We start from the raw sequence: 25,533 nt of genomic DNA, 5'->3' as shown, positions 1-25,533 counted from the left end.
CCACACTTAGGAATCTGTTACCGTCAAGTTGCGCAAGGGGTCCAGATGAGTATAAACATTAATTCCCTGTCCAAGATACCAGAATGTGACTTAAAAGCTCTTGTTTTATCTCGCATTTAACTTCCTGTAAACCTTCGGTATTGTACCCAGGACCAAACTGTGCGTCAGGCCTGCGTCACTAGCTTGCGAGTAGAAGGAAAACCAACGCATATACTACGTAAACCAAAAACATTATCTACATAGGAAATGAGACAGCGAGCTACTATACATCAGTCGGAGCGAATCTGTGCGTCGCGCGTCCTCTAGAACTAATAGGCAAGGGGGTCAGAGGAGTTCAGAGGGGTAACAGATAGCAGTAGATAGTAACATTATTTCCCCAGTTGCAGGACTTTATAGCTCGCCAAGTTGATATATCGGTAATATATTTGCATTGTATAGAAATTCGTTTGTTTTCCTTCTACCCGCAAGCTGTTGACGCAGGAGAAATGCAGTTTTTTTTCTAGAGTTTTATACTTCCGCGGGGAAATATGTTCGTAGTTTGGAAAGTGTATTCTTCCTTATCACCCCCCCCCCCCATGATTCTCTTGCACTTTAGTTCTGACCGGCATCGAACGCACAAATTTACCCCGACCACAACACACATAAGAAACTTAGAGTAAGTCCATCGTGATTTTTAGGCGGAAATTTAAATTATTTCGCCCTTAAAATTCTTCTTGATAAACAGTTACTGATATATCAACTACATTTCCATGGGAACCAAAGTCCTTCGAAGTGTAATTGTATCTTACCCAAGGAAAATGTCTACTTGGCAATAAACTGGACTAATCAATCAACATAACATGTTGTTATGCTACGTTACCACTCTGTTTATTCGCCAGACATTACAGCTGTCATGTTTCTTGTAATGATATGGAATCGGTTGCAAAGAACATCTTGGGTTTACTGAAATATAAATTTAGGTTCTAATTAATTAAGACTGTTGACGAAACATTACTTTTATATATTAAATTCATATGGTTACTTTATAACCAGGCTGTGCACCTAATAAAGATTATAAATTGTTACACCAAGAACATCATGTCGGCTGCAAATTTCTGAGGTTATGTTTCCGGTTTTCAGAATGGAAATCCACAACTTGATATCTCATCCCAAAGCACAGCATTATGAAGGCGTATGCGAGCATGGAGGAAAATCTCCGCAGATGTAGACCTTTGGACGATGGAAGTGAGTAATAAGATTCGTTTACCAGCCGGCTTTCTTTGCCTTGGAGATTTTATTGGATTCTGAAGCTGTTATGAGCGTAATGATGAAAAGATAATTTACAATTTCTCCTTACTTAATTTTGACTTTGGTTCCCCAACACGTGAGAAGTGACTTTCGTGACGAAGCTAGTTTATTGAAGTCAGCTTAGGCATATAATAATAACGTTGACATTTAATCCACAAATTTTAATGATTCAAGGCCAACATTAAGATGGAAGTAATTCATTGGAAGTTTTATTAATGTGCCTCAGAGTTGTTTGTCAATTTGTTTTGTATCTTCCTGTCCCGTTACTTTTCCTTATACGTCTTACGGTGACATTTCAGTTTCTACACGTAAAAGAACAGATGGCGGCCAGAAGACGCGACTTTCGATAAACAATCGATAGGAAGACAAATCGCAGATCTTGACTTCTGTGACTAGGTTCAAGACTGAGACATCTCTAAAAGTTTTTGGAAAGAGATTGACATAATGTTCCTTGAATATTGGCTCCTACTATGGATTTTACAAGCCAACGAGGAAAGTAATTTTCTCCAGAAAAATAAATACGTTGTTACTTATGTTCAGACCATTACAAAAAAGATTTTGGACAAGGGAATTAAGCCCCAGGATAAATATACTATGAAAGAGTACTTTGTTTTGTGGATAGGAAATGAAGGAGGGCACATAACAAGTTAAATTTTTATCTTTGCAAGCTTCTGTCCTGATCTAGGATTTAAGTATGTGATGAATAAGATATTCAATATACTGATCCGTTTAATCATTCACGGTGACCCCATCCACCCAGCTACATTAGGTTAAGTCGGGTGATGCAGTTCCAGTTTTAAATAAGTCTTACTCAAAACTGAAGTTGAATGGGCCAATTTTAGTTGTACGTACGAGGGTGAGTCAAATGAAAACCGTAATTTTTTTTTAAATTTAATTTATTGAGTGAAAGCGGTACACAACTATATCATTTTTCTACATAGTCTACATTTCGTTCAATACAGGCCCTCCAGCGTTTACGAAGTGTATGGATTCCTCTAGAAAAAAATTCTTGTGGTTGTCTGCGCAATCACTCATCCTCCGCCTGCTGTACCTCTTCATCAGAACGGAACTTCTTTCCTCCCATCGCCTCTTTGAGTGGCCCAAACATGTGGTAATCACTTGGGGCTAGGTCTGGTGAGTATGGCGGATGTGGAAGACACTCAAAGTGCAAGTCTTGGATTGTTGCAACTGTTGCACGGGCAGTATGGTGCCGAGCATTGTCATGTCAAGGACACCTCTAGTCAAAAGTCCACGTCTCTTTGATCTGACTGCAGGTCGAAGATGATTCTTCAAGATTCTTCACTGATCAAAAAACGAATTACAGAACGTTGTTCTTCTTTCGTGCACGTAACTAGTGGAGCAGCCATTTTCAAATTGGCACTGTGATGGCGATATGTTTGTCTGCATTATACTACCACCTATAGGATACTCTTTATAGCATTGGTAACATGTCTGCCAACTTATAGGACAATGGCGCGATATTTCGAATTTTTATCTCAGTTTTACGGTTTTCATTTGACTCACCCTCGTATATGTAGCTAAAGGATCAAACTTAAAAACTATGTATATTAATCAGTTAGCTAGAGTTTTAAACTATTCGTTATTTACAGAATTCTTCCTTGCTTACCCTACATGAATACCATTAATATAAAAATTCTTTAAGTCGAACGATTTATTTCGATTTACAGCAGATCTACTTCTGTTATGTCAAATTGAATATACTTGCAAACTAAATGCCTCGTCACAAATTGCCTTCCTTTATATTTTGAAAATTATGCACCATGTAGTGAAATTCCGCCATAGAATCTTTAAGTTAAGTGTACTTCGTAGTATGTAAAATTTTTATAATTTGTGTTCGTTTTAAGGTAGACATTACAATGGATCAGAAGGTCCCGAAATTAATATATTTCAACAACGCTATAGCTAACTGTATTCTTTTCACCGCGAGTACCTAAATCTCACCTCCAAAACAACTTTTAATGTACATTCCATTTATACCACATTTAATTCAAATCCATTCAGAAGTTTCGGAGGTATAAAACGACTTTTACACTTTATTCAAAGAACGCTTATATTTTTAGGTCTCGTGCATCAAGTCATGAGTAAGATATAGTAAAGTGTAGTGGAAAGTATACTTTAACACATACCTGAAAAACGTGTATTTCAACACAGGTCGCTGTTGAGATTTATGCCCTGTCTTCAGTTTCATGGTAGGAATCCTGTAACCATAAAGCTGTTCAGAGGTTCGCACATTCGCGCCTCACGATACAGTACGTCACACGCTGTTATGTCGCCTCTTTCTTAGTTTATGCTGTTATCGGAAGTGCACTTTGGGTTTTTCGATTTTGCTCAAGGCGCACTATTTCACCAATACACTCTGAAAATAGTTCATTTGCTGCTACGAAACCTCTGGTGTCAAGCTGAGCGACGTGTCGTTAGGGACAAATAGTGCAGTTCCAAACAGCATTTCATGCCACAAGTTCACAGATTTATTTCAGTAAGATGTGTTGTTCATCTACTGTGTCCCTCATAGCACCAGCTTATATGACAGTTATTTAATTCTGATTTTTGGTAATTTATAGTCATTTTTTATATTCTTAAAACTACATGTGGCGTTTTAAATATGGTGTCTTAAGAATATCAGTTTATTATGTCTATGAATTTTAGTACTATTTGTTAACAGACAACTCTTGAATTTTACTGGTCACTCAGTGTTTTTGGAATGTGTTAGAATGGGATAGATTATGGTTTTAATTGAGGAGACAATAAATTCATATGTAATTATCACTGGAAACATTCTTGAAAAGCGGTAACATGAAAGACTGAGAAGAAATGGGGAGGAAACATTAAGACATATAATAAGAAAATTTATTGTGAGAGTAGCAGGTGTGTAGAATTGGCTGAGGGTCTCGTGTTCAGTGGTGGGCTTTGCTGTTTGTTGTGTTGAACTTCGGGGTTTTAATTCTAGCTACTTAATGAAGCATTTATTCGTTTATTTCGTCGCTATTAAAATCTGTTGGTTTAATAACCCTGTAAAATCTTCTGTATCAGTAAAATATTTTAATTCTTATAATGACTTCGCTTCTTTTCGTCTCAAGATTTAGAAGTTTGCAAAAGGACGGTCACTACGCACTTGTAATTCGTTTACGAGCCCTTTTCGACACCGAAATCTACAGTAAAGATATCATAACGATCAACTTATTTTCTGTCCTTTTCTCACCTCGTCAAAAGCAGTTTCATTCGCCTTGGCGGGTTTGGTAAGGTTGATGCAAACTTCAGTGGTTGATGCAAACGTCAGTGTATTCAGTCCCTTGGAAAGTATTTATTCAGTGTGAATAAAACTCATGTTGATAGAAATGTGTAATAGCTTTCTAAAATGAGAGAAAGTGTATTCCTGCGCTCTAGAAATGAATGTCCTTGCATAATTTCAATGGCCTTTAAGTACACAATACGGATGAAAGTATACATTTATTAAATACGATATAATACTGAGTTCATATTATTGGAATGTATTCCTGCAATGGAACTGGGTCGCTCAGTCATTAGTGAATGACTACGGACTGGACAAAGAGGGTTCAATTCCGGAAAGGGCAAAGAATATGTCGTCTAGACTCTGCATCCAGACCGACCCCGGGGCACACTCAGCTTCCTATTCAGTGGGTACCAGGGTTTTTGTCTCTGGGGACGAAGCGCGTCTGGGTCGTGACGCTGACCACTCACCTCCATTTTGTGTGGGGGTGAAGAATGAGTAGGAGCAAAACATTCTCTCCACCCAAGCGCCCTTGTGGCGTATAGCGAGACAGCTTTACGTGCTGCTGCGGGGATGTAGACTCTCATAAGAATTACAGAACGTTAATTCGTGACAAGTTACACGCGTCTCCGATGCCACATAAGAATCTCTTCCAGGTGTACCAGTACTGTTTCTGTGGTTTTGTATCATTGTAAAATATTGTTTAAAACAGTGGTATTCAACCGGGGGTACGCGAAGACAGCTTAGGGGGTAAGTGAAATTTAAAAAAATATATATTATTTTATGATAAACACTGAATAATCAATAATGTAATTTATTGAATTTATTTTAGATGTAGATTATATACTATGTACAACTTGAATTACACACCAACAACTTTGGGGGTACAAATTTGAAGAGAAATTATATCTGGGTGTACGCGAACAAAAAAGGTTGAATACCACTGGTTTAAAAGTTACAGATTCTAGTGACCTTGTCTATAGGCTACTCATCATTTGTTTTGTATCTGTTCGATGAGCCGTTCGTGAAAGAACCGTTGAAGTTCGATTTGAATTTCGTGTCAAGTTGGTCCGATTAGAACCAAAATTAAATTAGGCTAGTAACCTGTAGTCTCTACTCCGAATACTAAGTATCATCGGAAGCCGATCAGTCATTTGATAGCTGTAACATAATGTAGGACGAAAATAAAGAAGAAAGTATACGATCGCACCATTATGAGTCATTTTATGTATTTATTGCAATGAATGCTTCTGTTCCGCTTAATTTACAGGATACACATGAAATTAATTCATAATGTGGATATCATGAAAGTTTCGTGATAGAAACTATTGGACTGATTTCAAAGAAATTTGATGTACCCCGAAAATTTAGACATTTCTTTTCTTCGTTAAATTTTAGGTTTTCACAAGGTTTAAAATCATATTCTGGTTTTCTCGTATTTAAAGCCATGTAGTAATGTAGGTGATCAGCAGTGTTCGCTACTCAGTGGCCTTGATGACAACCATTAAATCACAATATGAACTTTTATCTACCTTAACGAGATGTGTGTTTTATACTAGTCTCAGGCCTGAATTATGTGTACTGTGAGTTTGATTTTGAGATACCTCATAGACTATAGATACAGACTTGCAAATGTTCATTTCAAGAATTTTTTTGTTCATCACCGATACAGACCACGATAAAATCCTTCATTCAACTCTTATTGCACACTTTCCATGCCAAATTTTGTCGAGATGAGGTCGAATACGAACGTAGATTAAACGTGGGCTTTCAGTTCTTTCGTGTTATGACTTTCGCGCTTATAATGCGCTAGTCTGATAAGGCGTAGCAGTGCAAGAAATGAAAGAAATAGCCGTGGTCAGTCCGTCAGTATCCTCCATGGTTCCCGGGTCTCCCGTCGACCAGCCCACCGTCTCTGCTTTCATTTTTCGCTGAGTTGCTTTTCCGTTTTCCATCAGTGGACACTGAGTGGATGGCTTCTTCCTCACCTTGAGGCCGTTCTCTTTACGAAATAAAAGAAGAAAGGAGAGGAAAATAAGTAGGTGGAGAATCCATGAAGGAAGCCACCTAGCAAGATATCTTTAAAATCTACGAAGAGGATTTTCTACCTCTCTTTTTAGTGGACACGAAAATGATTTGATGTGAGTTATTACATATACTGAGCCTCAGAATTTTATATACGTTTATAACATTTTATGTCTGTAAGAAGAAAGCTACTGTTTGTATTTATTTTCGCCTAAGGTTCCCTGTGCGTATAATGCAACTCAGGAGGAAGCTAGGTGGGATTGTAACTTGTTTATTTTTTTTTATTTTCAAAGGCTGCTGAGTAAGAAACTATTGTTTAGCCTCTGAGCATAGAGAAAACCTAAATATGATTCTGGACAAGACTAGGAGCCCTGTATTTTATGTGAGAATCGTATCACGTGTGACTTTCTTCTCGGAACCATGTTGAAAAATGTAAAATTGAAAACAAAAATGTGTGAGATTATATATCCAATAGGGATACGTTACTTGTTAACCTAAATGAAACGAAAATTATCTAGGGCTGTTTGTTTTAGTTTATCAATTACTAGAGCAGAGCGCTCCTTTCGGAGCTCCTCGGGGGTTTGGTCAAGTTTTGAAAACGCAACCAACCACCCCTTCGGGGAGGTTGGTTGCGTTTTAAAATCTTGTGTAAGAAACTAAACCAACCCCCCCCCCCGGATGGGGGGTTAAAACACTTGACCAACTACCCTTCGTTGGGGTTGGTTAAGTTTTTAAAACGCAACCAACCCCTCCTTTGGAGGAGTTGGTTGCGTTTTAAAATCTTGTGTAAGAGACTAAACTAACCCCCCCGAATGGGGGGTTAAAATACTTGACCAACCTTCGGGGGAGTTGGTTGGTTATGGGAAATTCGCGTTATAGAAACCTCCGATTCAATTGGAATACAGTGGTTAAGGGTAGAGTGTACGGATTCACCATCATGAATGCAGTTTTCACATGGCAGTTATATAATTTCATTGCATTACTTATGCATAATAAGTGTTTTATGATAATGTTAAAAACTGAACCATTTTCATACCTGCGTTTATGGTTTACTTATCTGAATTTCTTAATTTGCTTTGTTTCGATCGCCTTACATCCAACGTGCACCCGCGTTATGAAAACAACTTTGATATAAATCAATTGCGTTATATCCAATTCGCTTTATTAAAACACGAGTTATCGGAGAAATTGCTGTATTTCCTTTCGTTTTGTCAATATATATAAAGCGTGGGCGCAAAAATGCGGTATGCCACGTATTTCGCTGTAACAAGGAAGAAAGTGTAAAGTATATTTTCCCCTTTCTGTCATGTTAAATTGAACCCTTGTCACTACCGCATGGCACCTCGCTGGTTATGGATAGAAGAGGCGGCTTCCAGATATGAAGTGTATGAGCGAATATTGGATAAACAGTCACAGACAGCTGAGAAACTGGGGGCCTTCACATTGGGGTTTGAACGTTGGTCTGATTATTCTTCGTCTTAAAATAAATTCTATGTTATGACATTTACAACATAGTTTTGGAATTATACACATTCTACAGATGTTTTGACAAATTAAATAGGTTATGAGAATGGAAGTTGGATGGATTATTCCGAATCGTATGCAGCAGTGGGCTTTGTTCTCCGCGGTTTGTCAGTTTGTTATCTGGTAGGTAATTACATTTCCTTTTCTTACAAATATAATGCTGATATTTTGCCTGCAGTTTCCTACGTGGCATAGCTGTTTCTTTATCCATTCTTGACGGATTGCTAACAAGAATTATTCTTCGGTACTGTGGCACTTAACCGTACGTCTGACATAACAGACGGTGGGAACTTTATTGATCGTCCTAAGTAAAGGATGATATGACGAGTGCTATATGAACACCGTGATGTACATCCGGGTTCCATAACAAGAAATTCCTCCTACTCGTAGTTTTAGGTCGCAACGTGTTGAGATTCTAAAAACTATCGACTTTTCAGAAGAGTGAATAACGAGTTTGTCCGAAATTATGGTAATTCCTTTAAACGTTTCGGGAGTGTGTAATTCCAGAAAGACTATAAGAGAAAATGGATTAAAATTGATACATAGGGTTATAATGAATTTATGGATAGAAGAATATTTTATTGGGAATTGTATAGTTCAGTTAGTTCTTATAACGGTGAAATAATTTGGTATAAATTAATGCTTATAAGTCTCATGAAATATTATTGTTAATGTACGTAAATTTTTAAAAATTATTTCTGTCAAGTCAATTTATGAAACTGAAATCTTTTATTCAGGCGTCGACCGAACGTCCGTCAGAGTGACTTAAGATCACACTTCATTTTTTGAAAGGTCCTTATTTCAAGTGACGACCCGGAGACCGGCTATCCTAAATTGCGTTCTTCGTGCATTTCCTCAGTCTCGCAGGAAAACATTCTCAAAACATTACACTGCCTCTTTCTTTCATATGTATTTTAGTCTGAACTGATAACATTGTCGTTAAATACGTCACTAGTAAATAAATTCAGTTGCTTATGGATTGTCTTTCATGACCTTGTTGTCATCACCTCTTTTAAGGTGCTATTCCGGAATTTGCGTCATAAATGGTTTAAGTTTATGTGATCGTATTTGATATTTTATTTATATAATTTAGGGCGCATTGCAGCGCTTAACAATTTGCGTTTTACATTTTAAAGAGAAGCTTAAAACTTACTACAGTTTTAAATAGACAACTTTTTCTCCAAAACAAGTAACATAATACTCAGAGTATAAAATTCCATAAATGGACTATAATATGAATTATAATGTTTGTTCAACCGTTATGTTATAATGTAACCTAATTCGTCTCACCATCTAATCAAGTTGAAACCACATTACAATATAAACAACTTTTAATCAGTATTATTTATTTGTAATAGTTTGTCCAATAATCATATAAGGAATTTATTATTTTTAATTCAAAATTAATGTTCGTAATAACTATGTTTTCAGATAACGTGAGTCGTTGGTGGAATGTATCTTTGAACTTTGTGAAATGATTCATTACTGCCCTTTCTTGTTTTCCTGTTGACTCCATGTTGTGTGTGACGCTGCTTTTATATCGGAATGGTGTTTCCCCGTGGAAGTGAGGTCGCTTACGTTCCAGGGAAATTGTACACATGGAATGAGCGCTTTAACATGCGAGACAAATCTGTGAAGAAGCTTCTCATATTTTATAGAAGTGTTCTCGTCTTTCGCTATGTGGTAACACCAACATATATTACAATGTTTCATGGCACATTAAATCGTCTGTTTAATGAAGGAATTGTGTGTATGAATGCGTGGAATATTGTGGTTATGTTTCATATTTATTTTCGTTACATTTCTGTTCTTCTAGTCGTACAAAAATGCAACATTAGCACCATTGAGAAGTCATACCGAATGTCTGAGCTGAGTGGTTAGCGCAAATACTTCGTATTTGAGAGATCCTGTGTTGATCTCTCAACCCGGACACTTGAAATCTCGACTGAGTTTTTCGTACTTTTCCTGTGTCTGTTCGGGTAAATACCGTAAATGCCTTTAATTAGGCCACGATCGTTTCCTTTCATGTCCTTTGCAGTTAATCATTTATTAATACTATCATTTGGAGGTACTCAATACAAGCTACTGGCCGCGTCATTAAATAAACCATCAATAAGCAAAACACCGAGTAATAAATACAAATTCGATTTACAAATAACTAATACAAATAATATAAATGAGAACAGAAATAATTACAACAGTAAATGCTCTTAAGTTGGCGAAACAGGTCAAATACGAAGCAAGCAAGAATGTTACTTATTACAGGATAATATACTAGCGCCACAACTCACATTTATCTGCTACATAGACCTATTAATCTGAATCAGATACCACAAAAACCCACTGCTCAGACCTGTCACTTTTATCGCGTGTGCTGATAAATAGTGTTATTTACTAAAGTACGCCTGAGAAGGGTAACGGGACCTTCATATATAACAAATAAGAAAGGTAATGTGGACCAGTACAATGAGTAGATATTTTTAAATGTGTCTTTCAGGAAACTGCATTCCTTTTTGTTCTTTATTGTCACCTGTTACTTGTGTTCTGCGCGAATTGCATAAAATGAGCACACGGTGAGAAGATTCGTTTGCTCGTCTGAATGTTTCATCTCCAAAACTACCTAAAGAATTTGTATAAATTATTGGGAATAGGTAGAATTATCGTTCGAATTCTAGCAACATAAAACCTATATAATGAAGCAAAAATCTAACCTTATTAACTTTCTCAAAAATGTATCTTTATACAAAAATAATTACGTAATATAAAATACCTTCTATTTCAAAAATGTTCTATGTGCAGAGGAAGAAAATTTCTGACACTACGTTGTGATACCTGAAGTTGTTTTCACTTCGTAACATCAGGAATATTTACAATTAAATTAAGCTCGTCATTTGAAAACAGATTTTTTGGTAAATCGAGTTTCAGATGGCCTTTAATACAATACTAGTATTATTTTATGTAAACGCTGAATATTTAAGTCGAATCAGACCCACCTCATCTTCGGCTTACCGTGTTTCCGTAACGCCTTGAGAACATTAATCCGAGTTAAATAATTGTGTCTCAATTGACTATTAATAACATCGTGTTTGATAGTCTGTGAAATACGTTCAGTCACTGCGAATAATTGATAATTATTTAAAGTTTTTAACTTTATAAATTTTCTCGTGAAGCTCTTCATCCAGCTGTAACCTCAAAATAGCCCAATGTAACACCCAAATAACAATTGTCCATCCCTGGACCAGTTATATTTCGAATTTGGTCTAGAATCCCCCAGAATTCGTAGCAGTTACATTACTTTCCGATCTGTGTCCCTCGCAGACGCAAACGTCTCGTTCCATGCTCTTGCTGTCAGTGATTGTGCGGACCTTAACTTTTGGTGTGGCCGCTGAACATTATCACGTCACAGGTTAGGGGACAGAACGCAGCCAAGCGAGCGTGGGGTCCTCTAACCGCCCTGGGGCATTTGGCAGTATTAGAACGGACGGGTCGGCTATGAGAGCAGCTCAACCCACCCCTTACTAGTACCTAGTCACCGAACAGTGAACACTAAAAGGTTCCATGTCACATGCTAGTGTATTTGAAAGCTTGTCTTTTACAAAGTGACATAAACACAGAGAGAAGTTAATTAGTGAATGGCAGATTGTGACAAATCATAATGAAACTGACGGGCGTATGTTGTCGTGTTTAGATTATTTATGATATTCGTATTGGCCTTTGCAGATAGAATCACAAGAGCGAGGTGACTTATGCATGTAATTCCAGTGTAGTGTTGCGCTAATATGCACTGACATTCCTCGCCAGATCTATCGGCATCGCAGTACTTTGTATTTGTCCGAAATAGATGCACTTTTAACCACCTTTGTAACAGGGAATTTCTCTCCAGCCTGTCATAGTGCTGACACTGTGTGACATGCGGATCTTGGCCGCTCGGACGTTGGGGTCTGGGGTTCTATTACCACTCGAGACTCTCTGTGTGTTTGTTAAATTCCTTCAGGCTATGTTGCTAGATCACCGTAAATACACACGGTATCTGCCGTTTGCATCTTTTCCAATTGTTTATTTTTGTAATTATGCTACTATTTGACACTACGAAACATTTAAAGTTCATATACATCGTCAAAAAAATCAAGAATTAATTATCTTAAAGCGGTGTTTATATGTTACATCCCCACATGTACTCCGACTTTGAAACTGCGAAGTTGTAAAAACATCTGTACTGATAACATTGTATGATTTTTATCAATTGTGTCTGTTATGATTCAAGTACAGATTACAGAAAATTATCGCTGTGAAGAAGATGTTGATAAACGCACGGAGATTAAAGAAGACCATAGAGAAAAGTTCATGCACGTTTGCATTTTATGCGCGCTATAAGATAAATCAGCTCTGTGTAGAAGCCATTTTTGTCCACCCCCTCTGTTTAAAATCTTCATTTTTAGATACACTTTATAGCCTTGAATGCAATTCATGCGAGAGATCTACAATAAAATCTGTACGTCTTATTTTTTATGTTTAACTTAATGTATTATAATTTCTACATACTCTAATTTTTCGTATTTTGCATTTCAAAACATATAAGAAAATTCAAAAAATTCACAAAGGAATAAAACCGCTTTCAACTGTTAAATGAAAATAAAGGGAGTTGAGCAGGGTTTCGATTTTATGTATGTCCCACTCTTGCATGAGATCGTAGAGGAATCTCTATGATCCTGTGTTCTCCAGTAGAATTTTCTTCTTCCCCCTGACCAGTTTGACACGCACGAACGTCACATAACCTAATGTGCCGAGGGCTGGTCAGAAAACCCGCTCTTCTTTCTGTTTCTAACAACGTCCACGGCTTTCTGACAGTCAGCACATCATGCCACTCCTTGTTCAAGACTAACGCAAGTTAAATCTGTGTTGTTATCGTTCGAAATTCTGAAATCATGTAGAAAAAAGCGACGAGATTTTCAGTCTATTCAACTTCTTTATAGCCTATTTTACATTTATTTACTGTATACAGTCTTCTTTTGATGCACTAAATTTATGTTTTGGAATGCACTCATGAATATAACCTCAATACGCACGAGTAACTGTAAGCCAGCATGAAATATAAAAAAATCATTGTGTCAAGTGACGACAATACAAGATTTTTTAACATTTCTGTAATGAGAACCAGTTCTAGAAGTCTGAAACATGCGTTTTTCCTTAAATTAAATCTAACTATTTGCTCGTAGTTTTGACTTGTTCTTCTTTTTTTTTTACAAAATTACACTTTAATGTTTAATGTTGTATTCCATGTAAATACAAATAATTCGACGCCAGCTTTCTATTAACTTGGAGCGGCGTTGGGGGAGTCGACAGTTATTACAGAAGACATGTGATTCTCCGCTTATCAGAATATAAAAGGTGTCCGTCTACATTTAATTAAACAAGCTGGATGATAGTATTCATTAATAAATAATTGATGTTTTGACAGATGCAATTCCTTTGCAGTAAAATAGGCATAACGCACGACTTTATTAGATTAATTGAAACTTTGCTACGTCCATTCAAGTGCTCCCGTTTGGAGAGAAATGGCAGACGAAACTGATAATTAGAATCATATAATAACTACACTTCTTATTTCCTACGTCGTTATTAGTATCTGCATGATTGAATACACCAGGAATTTATTAGCCTATGTAGGCAAACAAAACAAAATATGTTGGCGCTGTATCGGACTTGATTATAATACCTAACGGTACATTTGTGCCGCCACTGACGTTGAAGGATGCCGAGGGTGGCGCTTTACAGGATAATTCCTTTGAATTACGTATGGAATTTATGTCCCAAGGCTTTCGTGATCGTAATGCTAATGTTGGCGGTATATGGAGGAGCTCTGTATCGGGGTTTGAATATAAGTAAGACTTCCAGTTGTTAAATTTAGTAGAATTTTATGAAATAATTATAAAATGATTCATTAAATTTTACGCTTTGTACTCAAACGTACGTGATCAGATTTTCCAACATGAGAGGACTGCCGAAAAAAATCATAGTAGTATAAGACACGTACAAGCAAACTGATGGTGGAATACATTACCATTATTTAATAAAGACGGTCGCGAATTAAAGTTCATATATAGCAGAAAGTTTGGGAACGGGAGAAGAAAGAGGTCTTTGTCGGGAAGTGGAGTTGTTAAAACTGGCAATGTTTTGAATTGAAAAATACGAGAGAAAAGTGGCAGCGTATGGAAACAGAGGAAGTTTGCGTAATAGTCTATCATACAGGCCTGCCACCTTAACAACTGCAACAGATTGTGTTCAATTATTTCATCGTGACATTTACAAGGAAATATTTATGTCAGGACATGTGTTAAACTTTGCCCCATAGACATTTCTGCTGAATATAGTATTTTGCATGGAATTTTATTTCTGAATCCCCAGATGGTAACAATAATGATCAGGGAATATGTGTGACGGCTGGTGGATGCTGTTGTAGAGTGGGCGATATTGGTGACGCAGTTGCTCGCGTGGTGGTGGTGGTGGTGGAAGCGTCATTTCACTTGGGAAATAAGCGCCCCCAACAATTTCTCTTGTTTCACTTCCCTCTGAAAAGTTTTCACTAAAGTTGTTTAGCCTAATTAGGTTAGTACACATAGCTACTGGCAAGGAAGTAAGTATACTGGGGCATTCGTAAGTTAGTAAATTGTGTTTCTCTCCTTTTTTAACACTCCTTCTTCATCGTTACTTGCTTTCTCATAAGAGTAAAAGAGAAGGAAGTTTAAAAGGGAGAAAGAAGAATCCTTTTATCTTTTCAATAGAAAGAACCCGCGTTGCACTCTCGTGGGTCTTTAGGGAACTAAACAAAGATGGTGAAAGTGAGACATAGACTACAGTGAAAATGGCTCCGAGGAATATGAACACTGCACTTTGAGGCAGACATCTTCCGTCAGCTGAGGAGATGTCTGGATCCTTACCTCTGGAATCTCATGTTTCGAAAATAACTAAACTAAAATACGTAAAGAAAGATAGGAGATGGAGACAGACATGCTCTCCGGCTATGTGCAGGGGATGTGTCAGTTGTAGTCCTTAGCATCGCCGCTAGGGGAGCTAATGTCTTCTTCTAGAATTGTGTCATAATACCTTTAAAGAATGACTTGATAAGAGGCAAATTAAGAGCCGCTGTTTTCATGCAATTAAATTTTTTCACACGCCAAGTCTGTTTAAGAGACGATGTTTATGAACAAGTTTCAAAACACGAAAAGACCAACGAACATGGGTAGTATATTCATAATAATGAAGGTAAATCAGACTCCTTACAATATATCTTAAATACTGGTGAAGCCTTCGGAAGAATATAAGATATTGTGAACATTATCAAAGAAAAAAAGGGGAAAATAACTCAACAGCCTGGAAAAATCCCATATTTAATTTTAAAAAGCAAACTACAATGCAGTATTTTAAGTTCCGTGTAATAATATCAACAGTAGTACCTGGTTTTGTAAATGATTTAATGACGCTGTTTCAGTTTCAAAACGAGTTTACAGTTGAATGATAGTGAAAGAATGTTCTTGTACAGGGATCGGTGGAATGGCTCTTGGACTATTTGCTTTGTATTTAGCTTTCTTTGTACCATTCTTTCTTCCATTCGAGTTGCCGATGTTCTTTCGTTCCGTTCATCCATTTTTATACCCCGTTCTTCACTACTTTCCCCTCCCTTTGTATTAATTTGGCCTTTATTTTACTTATTTATACAATGTTGAAAGCCATAGCAATGTCGTCACTATGGTCGAAATCTCTTGTTTCTGATTTGCTACCAGTCCACCCTAACAGTACTCATTTCGTATATTGATCTCAGTTGTAAACCATTCTAGGCAATAGTTCACAATAGTAAAGGAAGGTGGACTTTGTCTGAATTCTTTAAGGCAATAGTCGGAAATCACTTATCACATCTTGACTGTAGATCTTACGTCCTGTGTAATAGAGGATTCGAAAGTGTAGCAATATTTTAATTACATGACAAATTGTATTTATGTGTCCACCGTGTATTGAGAACCACTTGCACGCGCGTGTGCCTTCAGCGTGCAATTAATGCTTCATAAGCCATGTTCGCACTTTGAAATCAATTTCTCCAGCATTTCTGCCTATTCTGCATCTCGAAGCCGCTACATTCATCGAGCTCATTGTAACTTGCGTGTTATTTCTACTAAGGAGGAATGCGCTGTTTTTACGCACAATCTCTGGAAAGATCGAAAACTATAGAACTAAATTTCATCATTTTTGAGATTCTTGGGCTGAACTAAACCCACATTTCTCTACTGTCTTGACTGTGATGCTCTGTTCCTTTCTCAAATTATGCCACTCAGTCTGTGGGAGTATTCCTTAAAGTAATCACAATACAATTTCACTGCCAATATTTTTCGGGTCTACCACAAGAATGGATGGAAAGGATGAATGGATGAAGGAATGTAGACTGGGAATGAGACCAGCTGGGGAAGAAAGAGAGAAGAAGATACCAAGAAAAATGAGAAATAAGTAAATGTAATATATTATATAGCTTACGTACAAAAAGACAAGAAAAGCAAGACATAAGATAAAGAATGGGTGGAAAATAACGAAGGAAGTAGACATGGAAAGAATGAAAAATTGAATAAAAAAGTAAGAGAAATTTTATTTTGTAAAGAGCAAAGAAAATGGAAAATTATGTTTATATCTTGTATGTTCCAAGAAATGTAGTTGTGGTGGTTATGTAATGACTGTAAAGTAGGAATCGCACGAGTCGAACAGGAGTCAGCAGCGGATGTACTGCAGGACCAAACGCTACGTTCTGCAATTGGTTAGAATTCGGGTTTCGTATCTGGAGCGTTCGGCCCAGAGACCTGCTGTCCTCACAGGTTATTTCGTGATTTTCCGCAGTGCCTCCGGAAAAATTCCGAGATTTTACGTTAAATTAGGCCATGACCATTTCCATGTGGTTCTCAGTTCAGTATTTATTAATCGTCTTCTCGCCCGATGGTAACACAGAAATAAATAAACATATAATAAATAAACAAATATAAACTCCATAATTTTTATGAGCCAAGTCATATTCACAGTATCCAGAATCACATTAAATCGCAATATGAGTTCCCAATGTATGTTTTTAAATTATTGTTACCCCGCTAATCAAGAAAATTCCTCAGAAGAAATGCTAACTTCGGTCTTTACAGAAACCCGTCATTTTACTTAGCATTGAGCTCGTTATTGTAAGATTTATAAAGCATTATCTCTCCCTTCTTCCATGTTTTACGTTTCTTTGAGCTTTTCCGAGTGGAGGTTTTGTATGAATAAATATATGGGACATATAAATTCATAATATGTAGAGGAGTAAGGTATTAAATTAATTATATTTTTGGTGTATGTCTTGCTTTTGAAAAGATGACGTCGTAACAGATAACGATAGACGATAAGGAATAGTGTGGCGAACAAAGAGCAGTGGTTTCATATTCCGCCAGTGTCTCGAACCAAGCGCTCTCAGACTTCTACCAAGGCTGAATAATTTACAGTCTGCGATGTAGGGGAGGAGGTCCTGCTAGCTTACTAACTTAATGGAAGTCTACATTAAGATGCGAGGCAAAGTTTGAAGCCGCGGGATCCTAATATTAAAATTTAATTGTGCAACCACAGCCCCGTTCATTATTTTGGTTCGTCGGGTCGTGACGTAGAGTGACGAAGCCTCGTTGCAACTAAACTGCAATCCCCGGTGAGACGTCCTTCAGAAAATGTCGATTACTTAATGGCGTGATTTCAGGTTACGTATTATGTGTTGATAATTGCGGTTCCTTTACAGCCGATTAACAAATTTCTGTCCAGAATGACTGTTTGTTAACCAAGTGAGATTTTAATTGAAGATTTCTGTCTTCTGGGTTGTTGCGCTGTGTAGTCTGGTCGATGTTAACCAACTTTTCGGAGGTCATACTGCCTCCGTCATCAGGGCGATGAATATGCCAATACGGTGTGTGGGACTAGCATATTCATCGCCCTGATGACGGAGGCAGTATGACCTCTGAAACGTTGGTTAATATCGACCAGACTACACAGCGCAACAACCCAGAAGACAGAAATCTTCATACTCATTGCCCTGATGACGGTGGCAGTATGACCTCAGAAACGTTGGTTAATATCGACCAGACTACACAGCGCAACAACGCAGAAGACGGAAATCTTCATACTCACCGCTGTGAGAACCTCAAGTCTTACATAATATTTAAGAGTTTAGACAGTACCTCAAATAAAACACAACATTTCACCGTTGCAAAATCAACTGGTTGCCGTTCAAGGTAATATTCCATGTTTTCAGTGAGAATCAAATAAAAAACTTTTTTTAAAATGAAAAGCTACGGATTGTTAAAGTAGGTTGTACATGTAGTTACCGCTCGGCTATAAAGTATTAATCAAATAACCTTTCCTCCAGAAATTAAGAGAAAATGCCAAATGAAATTTAATTTTTGAATATTAAATATATCGAGTCATATATATATCCTTTTTATACTGATCTTTTTAGTAAAATGAGCATTCTTATTTAGAATAGTTCGTTGTAATGCCACTGTCTGCAGTTTAATTGCTGAGAAGCGGTGCCCATTACTGTTCTAGTCAGTAAAAGACAGTCTCGCATAGCAGTAACAATATTCATATGCCATATGTCTCATGCATACTTAAAATCACCCGTATTAAATTACGTACATTACTTTAATTGCTAACGCAATGCCTGTTGACATTTAATCCAATCAATCGCATAACCTGGTCTGAACGAGGAGCTGTCTGTCGCATTGCTCGTTAAATTTGGTGTGAACTCTGAATTTGTACCCGGAATAGTCTGGTAGCAGCGACAAACAGTGAACAGGATCGTTGCACACTCCCGGCCCTGTGCCTTTATAACGCCCGTGGTGGAGCACACGCGTTGCTCTGTGAGCGGATCATACGAGACGAAGAACTCGTCCGTACTGCGGTCTTATCAACTGGCTTTGCTGTTTGTAACAGACCAGCCTTTCCGTTCGTAGTTCATTGGTGAAAACATGACACCACAAAAGTAAAAGTTACACTGCAGCGATATAAAAGCTTGTAGTTACTCAGCTGGTCAAAATATTATCATAATTGCCGCTGTTCCATTTCCTGAGCCACCTCAATCCAGAACACATCCTGACACTCTGCTCCTATAAGATCTTTATTATTCTCACATCTTCTCACAACATCCGTTCAGTTGTTTTAAAATGATGTATTTATTTTTCGCCCTCACTTACTTAGTCTTGAATTGATCGCGTTAAGCGCTAGGCCTATTTAATTAGCAGTACAAGTTATTAATTTTTTCATTATCTTGCTCCATATTGTTTCTCCTCGTTTCGGTCCGAATATTTTTTAATAGATTGTGCCTTGTTGAACATTTGATGAGATTTCGTTTTAGAACTTTGCCTTGCTGTTCAGAAAAAAAATGTATATATTGCGGGCATTTGAGGCTCCGTTCGGTCCCCTTTACCCGTAGACTTACTGCTCATTAAGATAAGATGATCTGACATATTACTTACTTTTTTGTAACGTACTAGTAAAAAACATTTTTCCTTTTTTAATCTCCTAATTACTGTTTTTGAGGTATGAACCGAGGTAAACATTTAATGAGTTTCTGCGGGATCCCAAGGCTTGCCAATTTTGGGGGATTTTAATTTTTTTCTGGTTGCTACTTTACGGAGTTTTGTGTAGATACGGAGGTTAAAACCTTAATTTCATCTCTGTAATTAAAAAGCACGACTGAGTATCAGATGGAATTCACGTTTTTGAATTATCATTACGTTGCATATTTCATCTTCATAAGCAAAAATGAAATCGTTGCATAATTCTTACCTCTAAAGGGAAACTTCCAGTAACCTAGAGTAAACTTTTCTGTTAAGTCTGAAAACTTTCTGGAAGATAAATCCCATTGTTGCGAAGGAAGACGTACACTTAATCCATTCTTACGTGATGTTAATTCTGACATCATTAGAAGGGTACTGATTCGATTACATAAAGCTTTATTGCAGTGTACTTGCTCCGTGCATTAGCACCGGTAACCCAACTGGTTAAAGGTAAGATGGGCATAAGTGTAGTTTTGTTTTGTGTAAAGTTCAGGAGCTTAAGAGATGCAATAAGACTGTTATGGCGGTTGGTAAATGGAATTGTGACAGAAGACAAAGTTGGTAAATATAAGTTAAATGAGACCTATGCAATTTATGAATGACCGAGTAGTGATACTGTATGTAGAATGCTCGCGTATCCTACGAGTATGAACCATCTAAATGTATAAGAATATATTATTTTTAATGCTTTACTTGTGCCATGCTGCTTTCATTGTTAGAGATGCATTGAACTGCGCTTCGTGCAGTTAGTAATCCTTATTCCTATTCGGGAAGTCCCATGTTCAAATCCCATACCGGCAGATCGGCTATCCTGAATGAGGTATTTTGTAGTTCTTCAAGAAAATACGGGGATAGTACCTTAGATTTGGCCACACCCGCTTCCTTCCATATGCTTTTGCATTCATAGTTCATTAATCGTCCGAACGTTCGAGTCTTGAGTCACTGACAGCGTCATTGAATAGACCACAAATAAATAAATAATGGTTGACACCTCTGCCTCGTAATCAGGAGGTACGATACTGTTGAAAACTTGGTCGGCAAACCGGGCCGGAAGGATGGGCAGCACGGTTTATCATTTCGCCTGCATTCTGTTGACTCATAATTATTGTTGTTAAATTGAAGGGAATGCAAGCTTCGAAAATGTCCTGCCATTTAAATTTGGTCTCCAGCCCTTTTGCAGAGTCTCGTGTGTTGTGAAAGTGGTAAAGAGAGTGGGAAGAAGAAATGAAAAGAGTTGAATATAGGTTATAAATTGCTATCACTTTATACCGAACGAAAGGAGAAAAAGTTGTTCCGAACATTTTTCGCGCTTTTTCTTTGCTCGCGCCCTTGTTCTGTTGATGGTAACGCCATCTGCTGTTGACAAGCTGCTGTAGGGACCACCCCAAGATGCAGGCGCTATTAATAAGCTCTAGCAGGATAGCCTAACTAATATTTCAGCAACCTCTTGACACCTCACGGATGTTCATGTCCATCTGTAGTCCATCTTTCCTGCCATAGTCAGAACCATCTTTTTAAAAAGTTTAGTTTTGTATAATTTTAAGTCTGCTTAGGGGTGGGAAACATTCAAGTTATCAATGAATTATAAGAGTTTTGTGAAGCTTGTGTAGTTGATATATAACAGAAAACATGCAGTTTCTGCAATTGTTTCGTCCATGTCTGGGAGTAAGAATCAGCGCCTTCTCAAAGAATCTATCAACATTCTAATAGAATTCTAAACGAAACGCGAGAACACGCGTGTGTTCATTGCGATGTTGAATACGTTACTGATCTCGATTTTATTTATTTTATAATCTAAAACATTATATAACTTTGCGATAAAATGTTATGCCATATTCCGTTACCTTACTGTTTTGGTACTTGAAAACCATGATACGCAGAATTTGGGCCAACGTTCTTTGCAACTATGTTCCATGTTTTGTGGCAAATAGTTATAAATTGGTTAATTGGTAACTGTAGTAGTAATTTTATTACGAAATTCGGACGACAGCAAATCCTTTACTAAATAGCCCGACGTCAGTCTCTACTTATCTTTTTCCTTTGTGACTTTTGTCAAGGTATTAGTTCTGGTATAAATTCTGTTTCTGTTGATTTTATGTTTTGTTTCAGACAATAATTTTTCTTTCGAGTAGCTGTCTCGGTCGTTCGAGAAGTATCCTCCAATTATTACATTGGGCTTATGGAGAATAATGACTCGCTTTACGAACTATGTGCAGGAATGCAACTATTCATGCGTAAGACTGCCCGTAATGCAAAAATAAACACGTAGAAGCACATTTATGCTCTCTGCAGGGTTTGAAACCACAGACTGGGGTAGACATTGCCGCAGTTACCTTGTCAGGTTCCTCACTCGTAACAAACCTTCTGCAGCATTAGCCAATTACTAATAGCAAAAACCAGCTCAGCAGTGGTGCACTGTCGTGTGACCTGTATTGGTGATTACGCGTTATTTCTATGAATTGCACAGCGAAAACAACTGGACGGTTATGGATGAAATTTGGTATGGATGTTGTGCTATTCTGCACGACCTAAAAACCGTACCTTTGAATAACCTATGAGCGGTGATGACATTAACGGGTGAGGAAATTCGTAGTAGATATGTTGTGCTGTGATCTGGTGGCCAAAATGGGAACTATCGAACAAGGCTGATTTAATACTTTAGATGCACGTTGCAAAGAACGCGTGAGGATATTATGTGTATTCCAGTACGGAATGCACTTTCCTAGCTTGTTGTCAACTGTCAACGCATCAAGAAAAAGTTAAATTAAAATTTAAACTGCTTATGATATGTACGCCTGATATTGAAGGAGATTTAAAAGTAATCACGAACGGTCATAAGGCATGGATCCGGAAGGGATGGTCGTGGTTAGGTCCAAGTTACTATTCTGAACCAAGGAAAGAAGACACGGAGAAATTCAACCAAAATAACCACTATCTCGATCGATATTCGAACCGCGCTCCTCCTGAATTAAGATTTACTAAAATTAAGTATTATTTTGTCTCCAATATCCGAGCTGTATGCGAGACTCTCCGTAAGATCATTAATTTCGGATTGGAAATAATTGCCTGTTCTGATCAATTTCACATAATTTGTTTGTTCCTAAACATTGAGTGAACTAGCGCTTTTGCAGTGCGTAACACGTCGAAACTTGCCTCTGCGTACGAGTTACATTTCTCATCATTCAGTGAGTTCGTTGGAATATAACGACCGAGACATTCTCGGCTTTAAGAAGGTAATCTTGTTGATCACTGAGCTGCATTATGCAGGACTATTTTATGTTATAAAGAATTCTGCTCGGAGTCCGACATTTCTGTATAAGTTTTGTAAGAATCTTAAAAGTCCTTTAACTCGGTCGTATAATATATCTTCTCTGGAAATGTAGGAAAACATTTTGTGTTTACGTTAAAAAAGTAAATAAATAAGTAGATACTAGAGCGTCATCAAGGGTGAAAAGACGACCAAGCAAGTAAGCGCTTGACAGCTTCTAAATTGGAGACTGATGCTAACTGGGGGAGTTGTAAGTAATGTATTTCTTATACTGCCTGCCATGACACAACAACCCATCTTCCCCACACATGGTTTCCATCTCTGTCTGTGTAGTTATCCATCTTTACTGTCTGATGTCTTTAACCCGTTACCATAGTAACAAGCAAAGCAACGTAATCTATGTATAACTTAAGAAACAAATACTTTACCACGTCCAATAAGTACGATAGAACTAGCAGATGAAAAGTTGTATTTGTTAATAATCTAAACGGTACCGGGACTATGACAGATCTGACCTAATTTATCTAAATTAATTTAGAAGTGTAATAGTTACCAAGTTTTGGACGTCGTCATGTGATTCTTGTCCGATCGATACTGGCTCACACAATAAAGTTCAAAGTATTTTTTTCTACAAAATAAAATAGCACTTAAGCTTTTTTCGAAACATGATTTTTTTGTTTGATGTAGTTTAAAAATGTTGTTAAAATAAAATATTGCCGTATTTGTACATTTAAAAGAAATATCATTTTCATTTCGAAGTGTACTGTGTTGGCAACGCACCAAGGACTGTAACCCTTCCGGAAAGAATGGAGGAAGGAAGATTTCATATGAGAGAATCTCGCCAGAGTATAACAGGGCATAAAGAACTTTAATGTCCGTCTGCTGACAGTACGTGAGAACCGACGTATCTCATTTAAATAAGCTCAATGAATGGCGGTTTGTCATTACCCACTTAGGCAGAGATAAACTACTTTTAAAGGAATAAACTGCCATGCCAAAGATGACAATTAATGAAGATTATTTTAGGAACGTGCGTGAAATTATCTTATAAAAACTCTAACATAATATTTAGGTTATTCGTAATTAAAATCATTACGGAGTAGATAATATTTCATTTCAATCCACGCTTTGACCACGTCGATGTTTAAAGTATATGAGTTTAGTGTTTTTGGTCGAAGAGTTAACCAGTTTATTAACATAAATATAAAGATTTACTGCCTATAAACACTCGAAGGAAATTGCCAGATAGTTAGGGTAACCTCGGAATACCGCAGTCGGTACCCTCCGCTTTTAAAACGTATGCATTTCCTGTTCTTGTTATCATTTATCAACCGAAACTACAATGTGTCGAAAAAATTTAGCAAAACTTGCCAGTATGAAAGAGGTGTCAGTTGGTTTAGAGGAACTCCAGGTGAATATACCTTGTTCGCATCTCCATAGCTTTTGGTAATTTTATGTACCACCTAATGCAGTAATTTTGGCCCACAAAATGTACTTACGTATTTTTTTCAGAATAAATATCATTTTCGAAACAACATTAGAAAGTCTATCTTTGTAATGGAGGTGCAGTGCGTTTTCTTTGCGGCAAGGACTGAATCTTTAAATGTTATTCGGATTAGATTCGGCTTCAGAGGGTCAAAGCTGGTTGAGAACAAAAAATTACTTCCGTAACCATAACATAATACTGTTCAGTTCCGAGAAAAATGATTGAAATTGAATTTGTTTCATGCATGACAACTTGCATCTACAGTTCGGAAAGTAGGAAGGTACTACAAGAAAATGAATGATGAGACAGAAGAGTGCGAAAGAACGTAAGTGGCGTACGAGCAATAGAGACGGAAAATGGAATGACGTACTGAGGTTGAAAAGGACAAAGACTGATATGGAAATAACGGCGAAGTACCCTATAGCGGCGTGGGGTGAGAAAAAATACTGAAAAATTGTCATTTTTAATGCTGCATACTGAATGGATGAAAGGAAAAACGACGAAGTCTGAGATGGAAGGGTGGAGTGAGGAGCGTCTACCCCTTTTTATGGCCTCCATGCGAAGTTACAGTGCAGTCACAGCAGATCGCAGCACACATTGTTGGTGATCTGACCGCATTTGTTATTGTGAAACAGAATCTCTGTTTTAACTGAAATAATGTTTAAAAACAACAAAAAAGGGCAAAGATCAATATTAGCTCAAGCTTCAGTGTGGCTGGTACGCATGCTGGAGGTACTCGGTTCGATTCGTAGCGGTGTAAGGGATATTTATATTGAAAATGCATTTATCTTCTACTAATAACCATCGGAAAATTCCTATACGTTCATTTCTGTTAGGTATTCAACAGATCTGAAAATGTTATAACCGGAAGTTATTTATTAATTTCTATGTTGCGACAACATTTAAAAACTAAACGGCGAGTGGAAGATTGAAATGATTATTTTAATTGTTCAATACGTACTCGGTAATGAAGTGGAGGAAACACTCTACCTTCACCATAGCCATAGGAAATAATTCTTAAATATTTTAAATTGATATTGCTCTTTAAATCAGGCTTGTATATTAACTCCAGTTTTAGATATTTTGT

At 37.3% G+C, this 25,533-nt stretch overlaps 1 protein-coding gene across 5 annotated transcripts in view; it reads left to right on the top strand.

Moving 5' to 3' along the window:
• Atf6 (bZIP_ATF6 domain-containing protein ATf6) overlaps positions 1-25,533 on the top strand; it is a 309,841-nt gene that overhangs the window by 184,691 nt on the left and 99,617 nt on the right. For all 5 annotated transcript variants that reach the window (XM_087349390.1, XM_087349407.1, XM_087349395.1 and 2 more), the window contains exon 2: positions 1,120-1,224. In XM_087349390.1, coding sequence (XP_087205516.1) covers positions 1,164-1,224 — 61 coding nt within the window. In that variant the 5' untranslated portion in view covers positions 1,120-1,163. The remainder of the gene's footprint in view (positions 1-1,119; positions 1,225-25,533) is intronic.

The sequence above is a fragment of the Zootermopsis nevadensis genome, unplaced genomic scaffold (genome assembly GCF_977971745.1).
Source record: "Zootermopsis nevadensis isolate Lab colony 2312 unplaced genomic scaffold, Znev_1.0 Znev_ptg000002l, whole genome shotgun sequence".
Taxonomy (NCBI): Eukaryota; Metazoa; Arthropoda; class Insecta; order Blattodea; family Termopsidae; genus Zootermopsis; species Zootermopsis nevadensis.
This window is presented reverse-complemented; position numbering and strand designations above follow the sequence as displayed.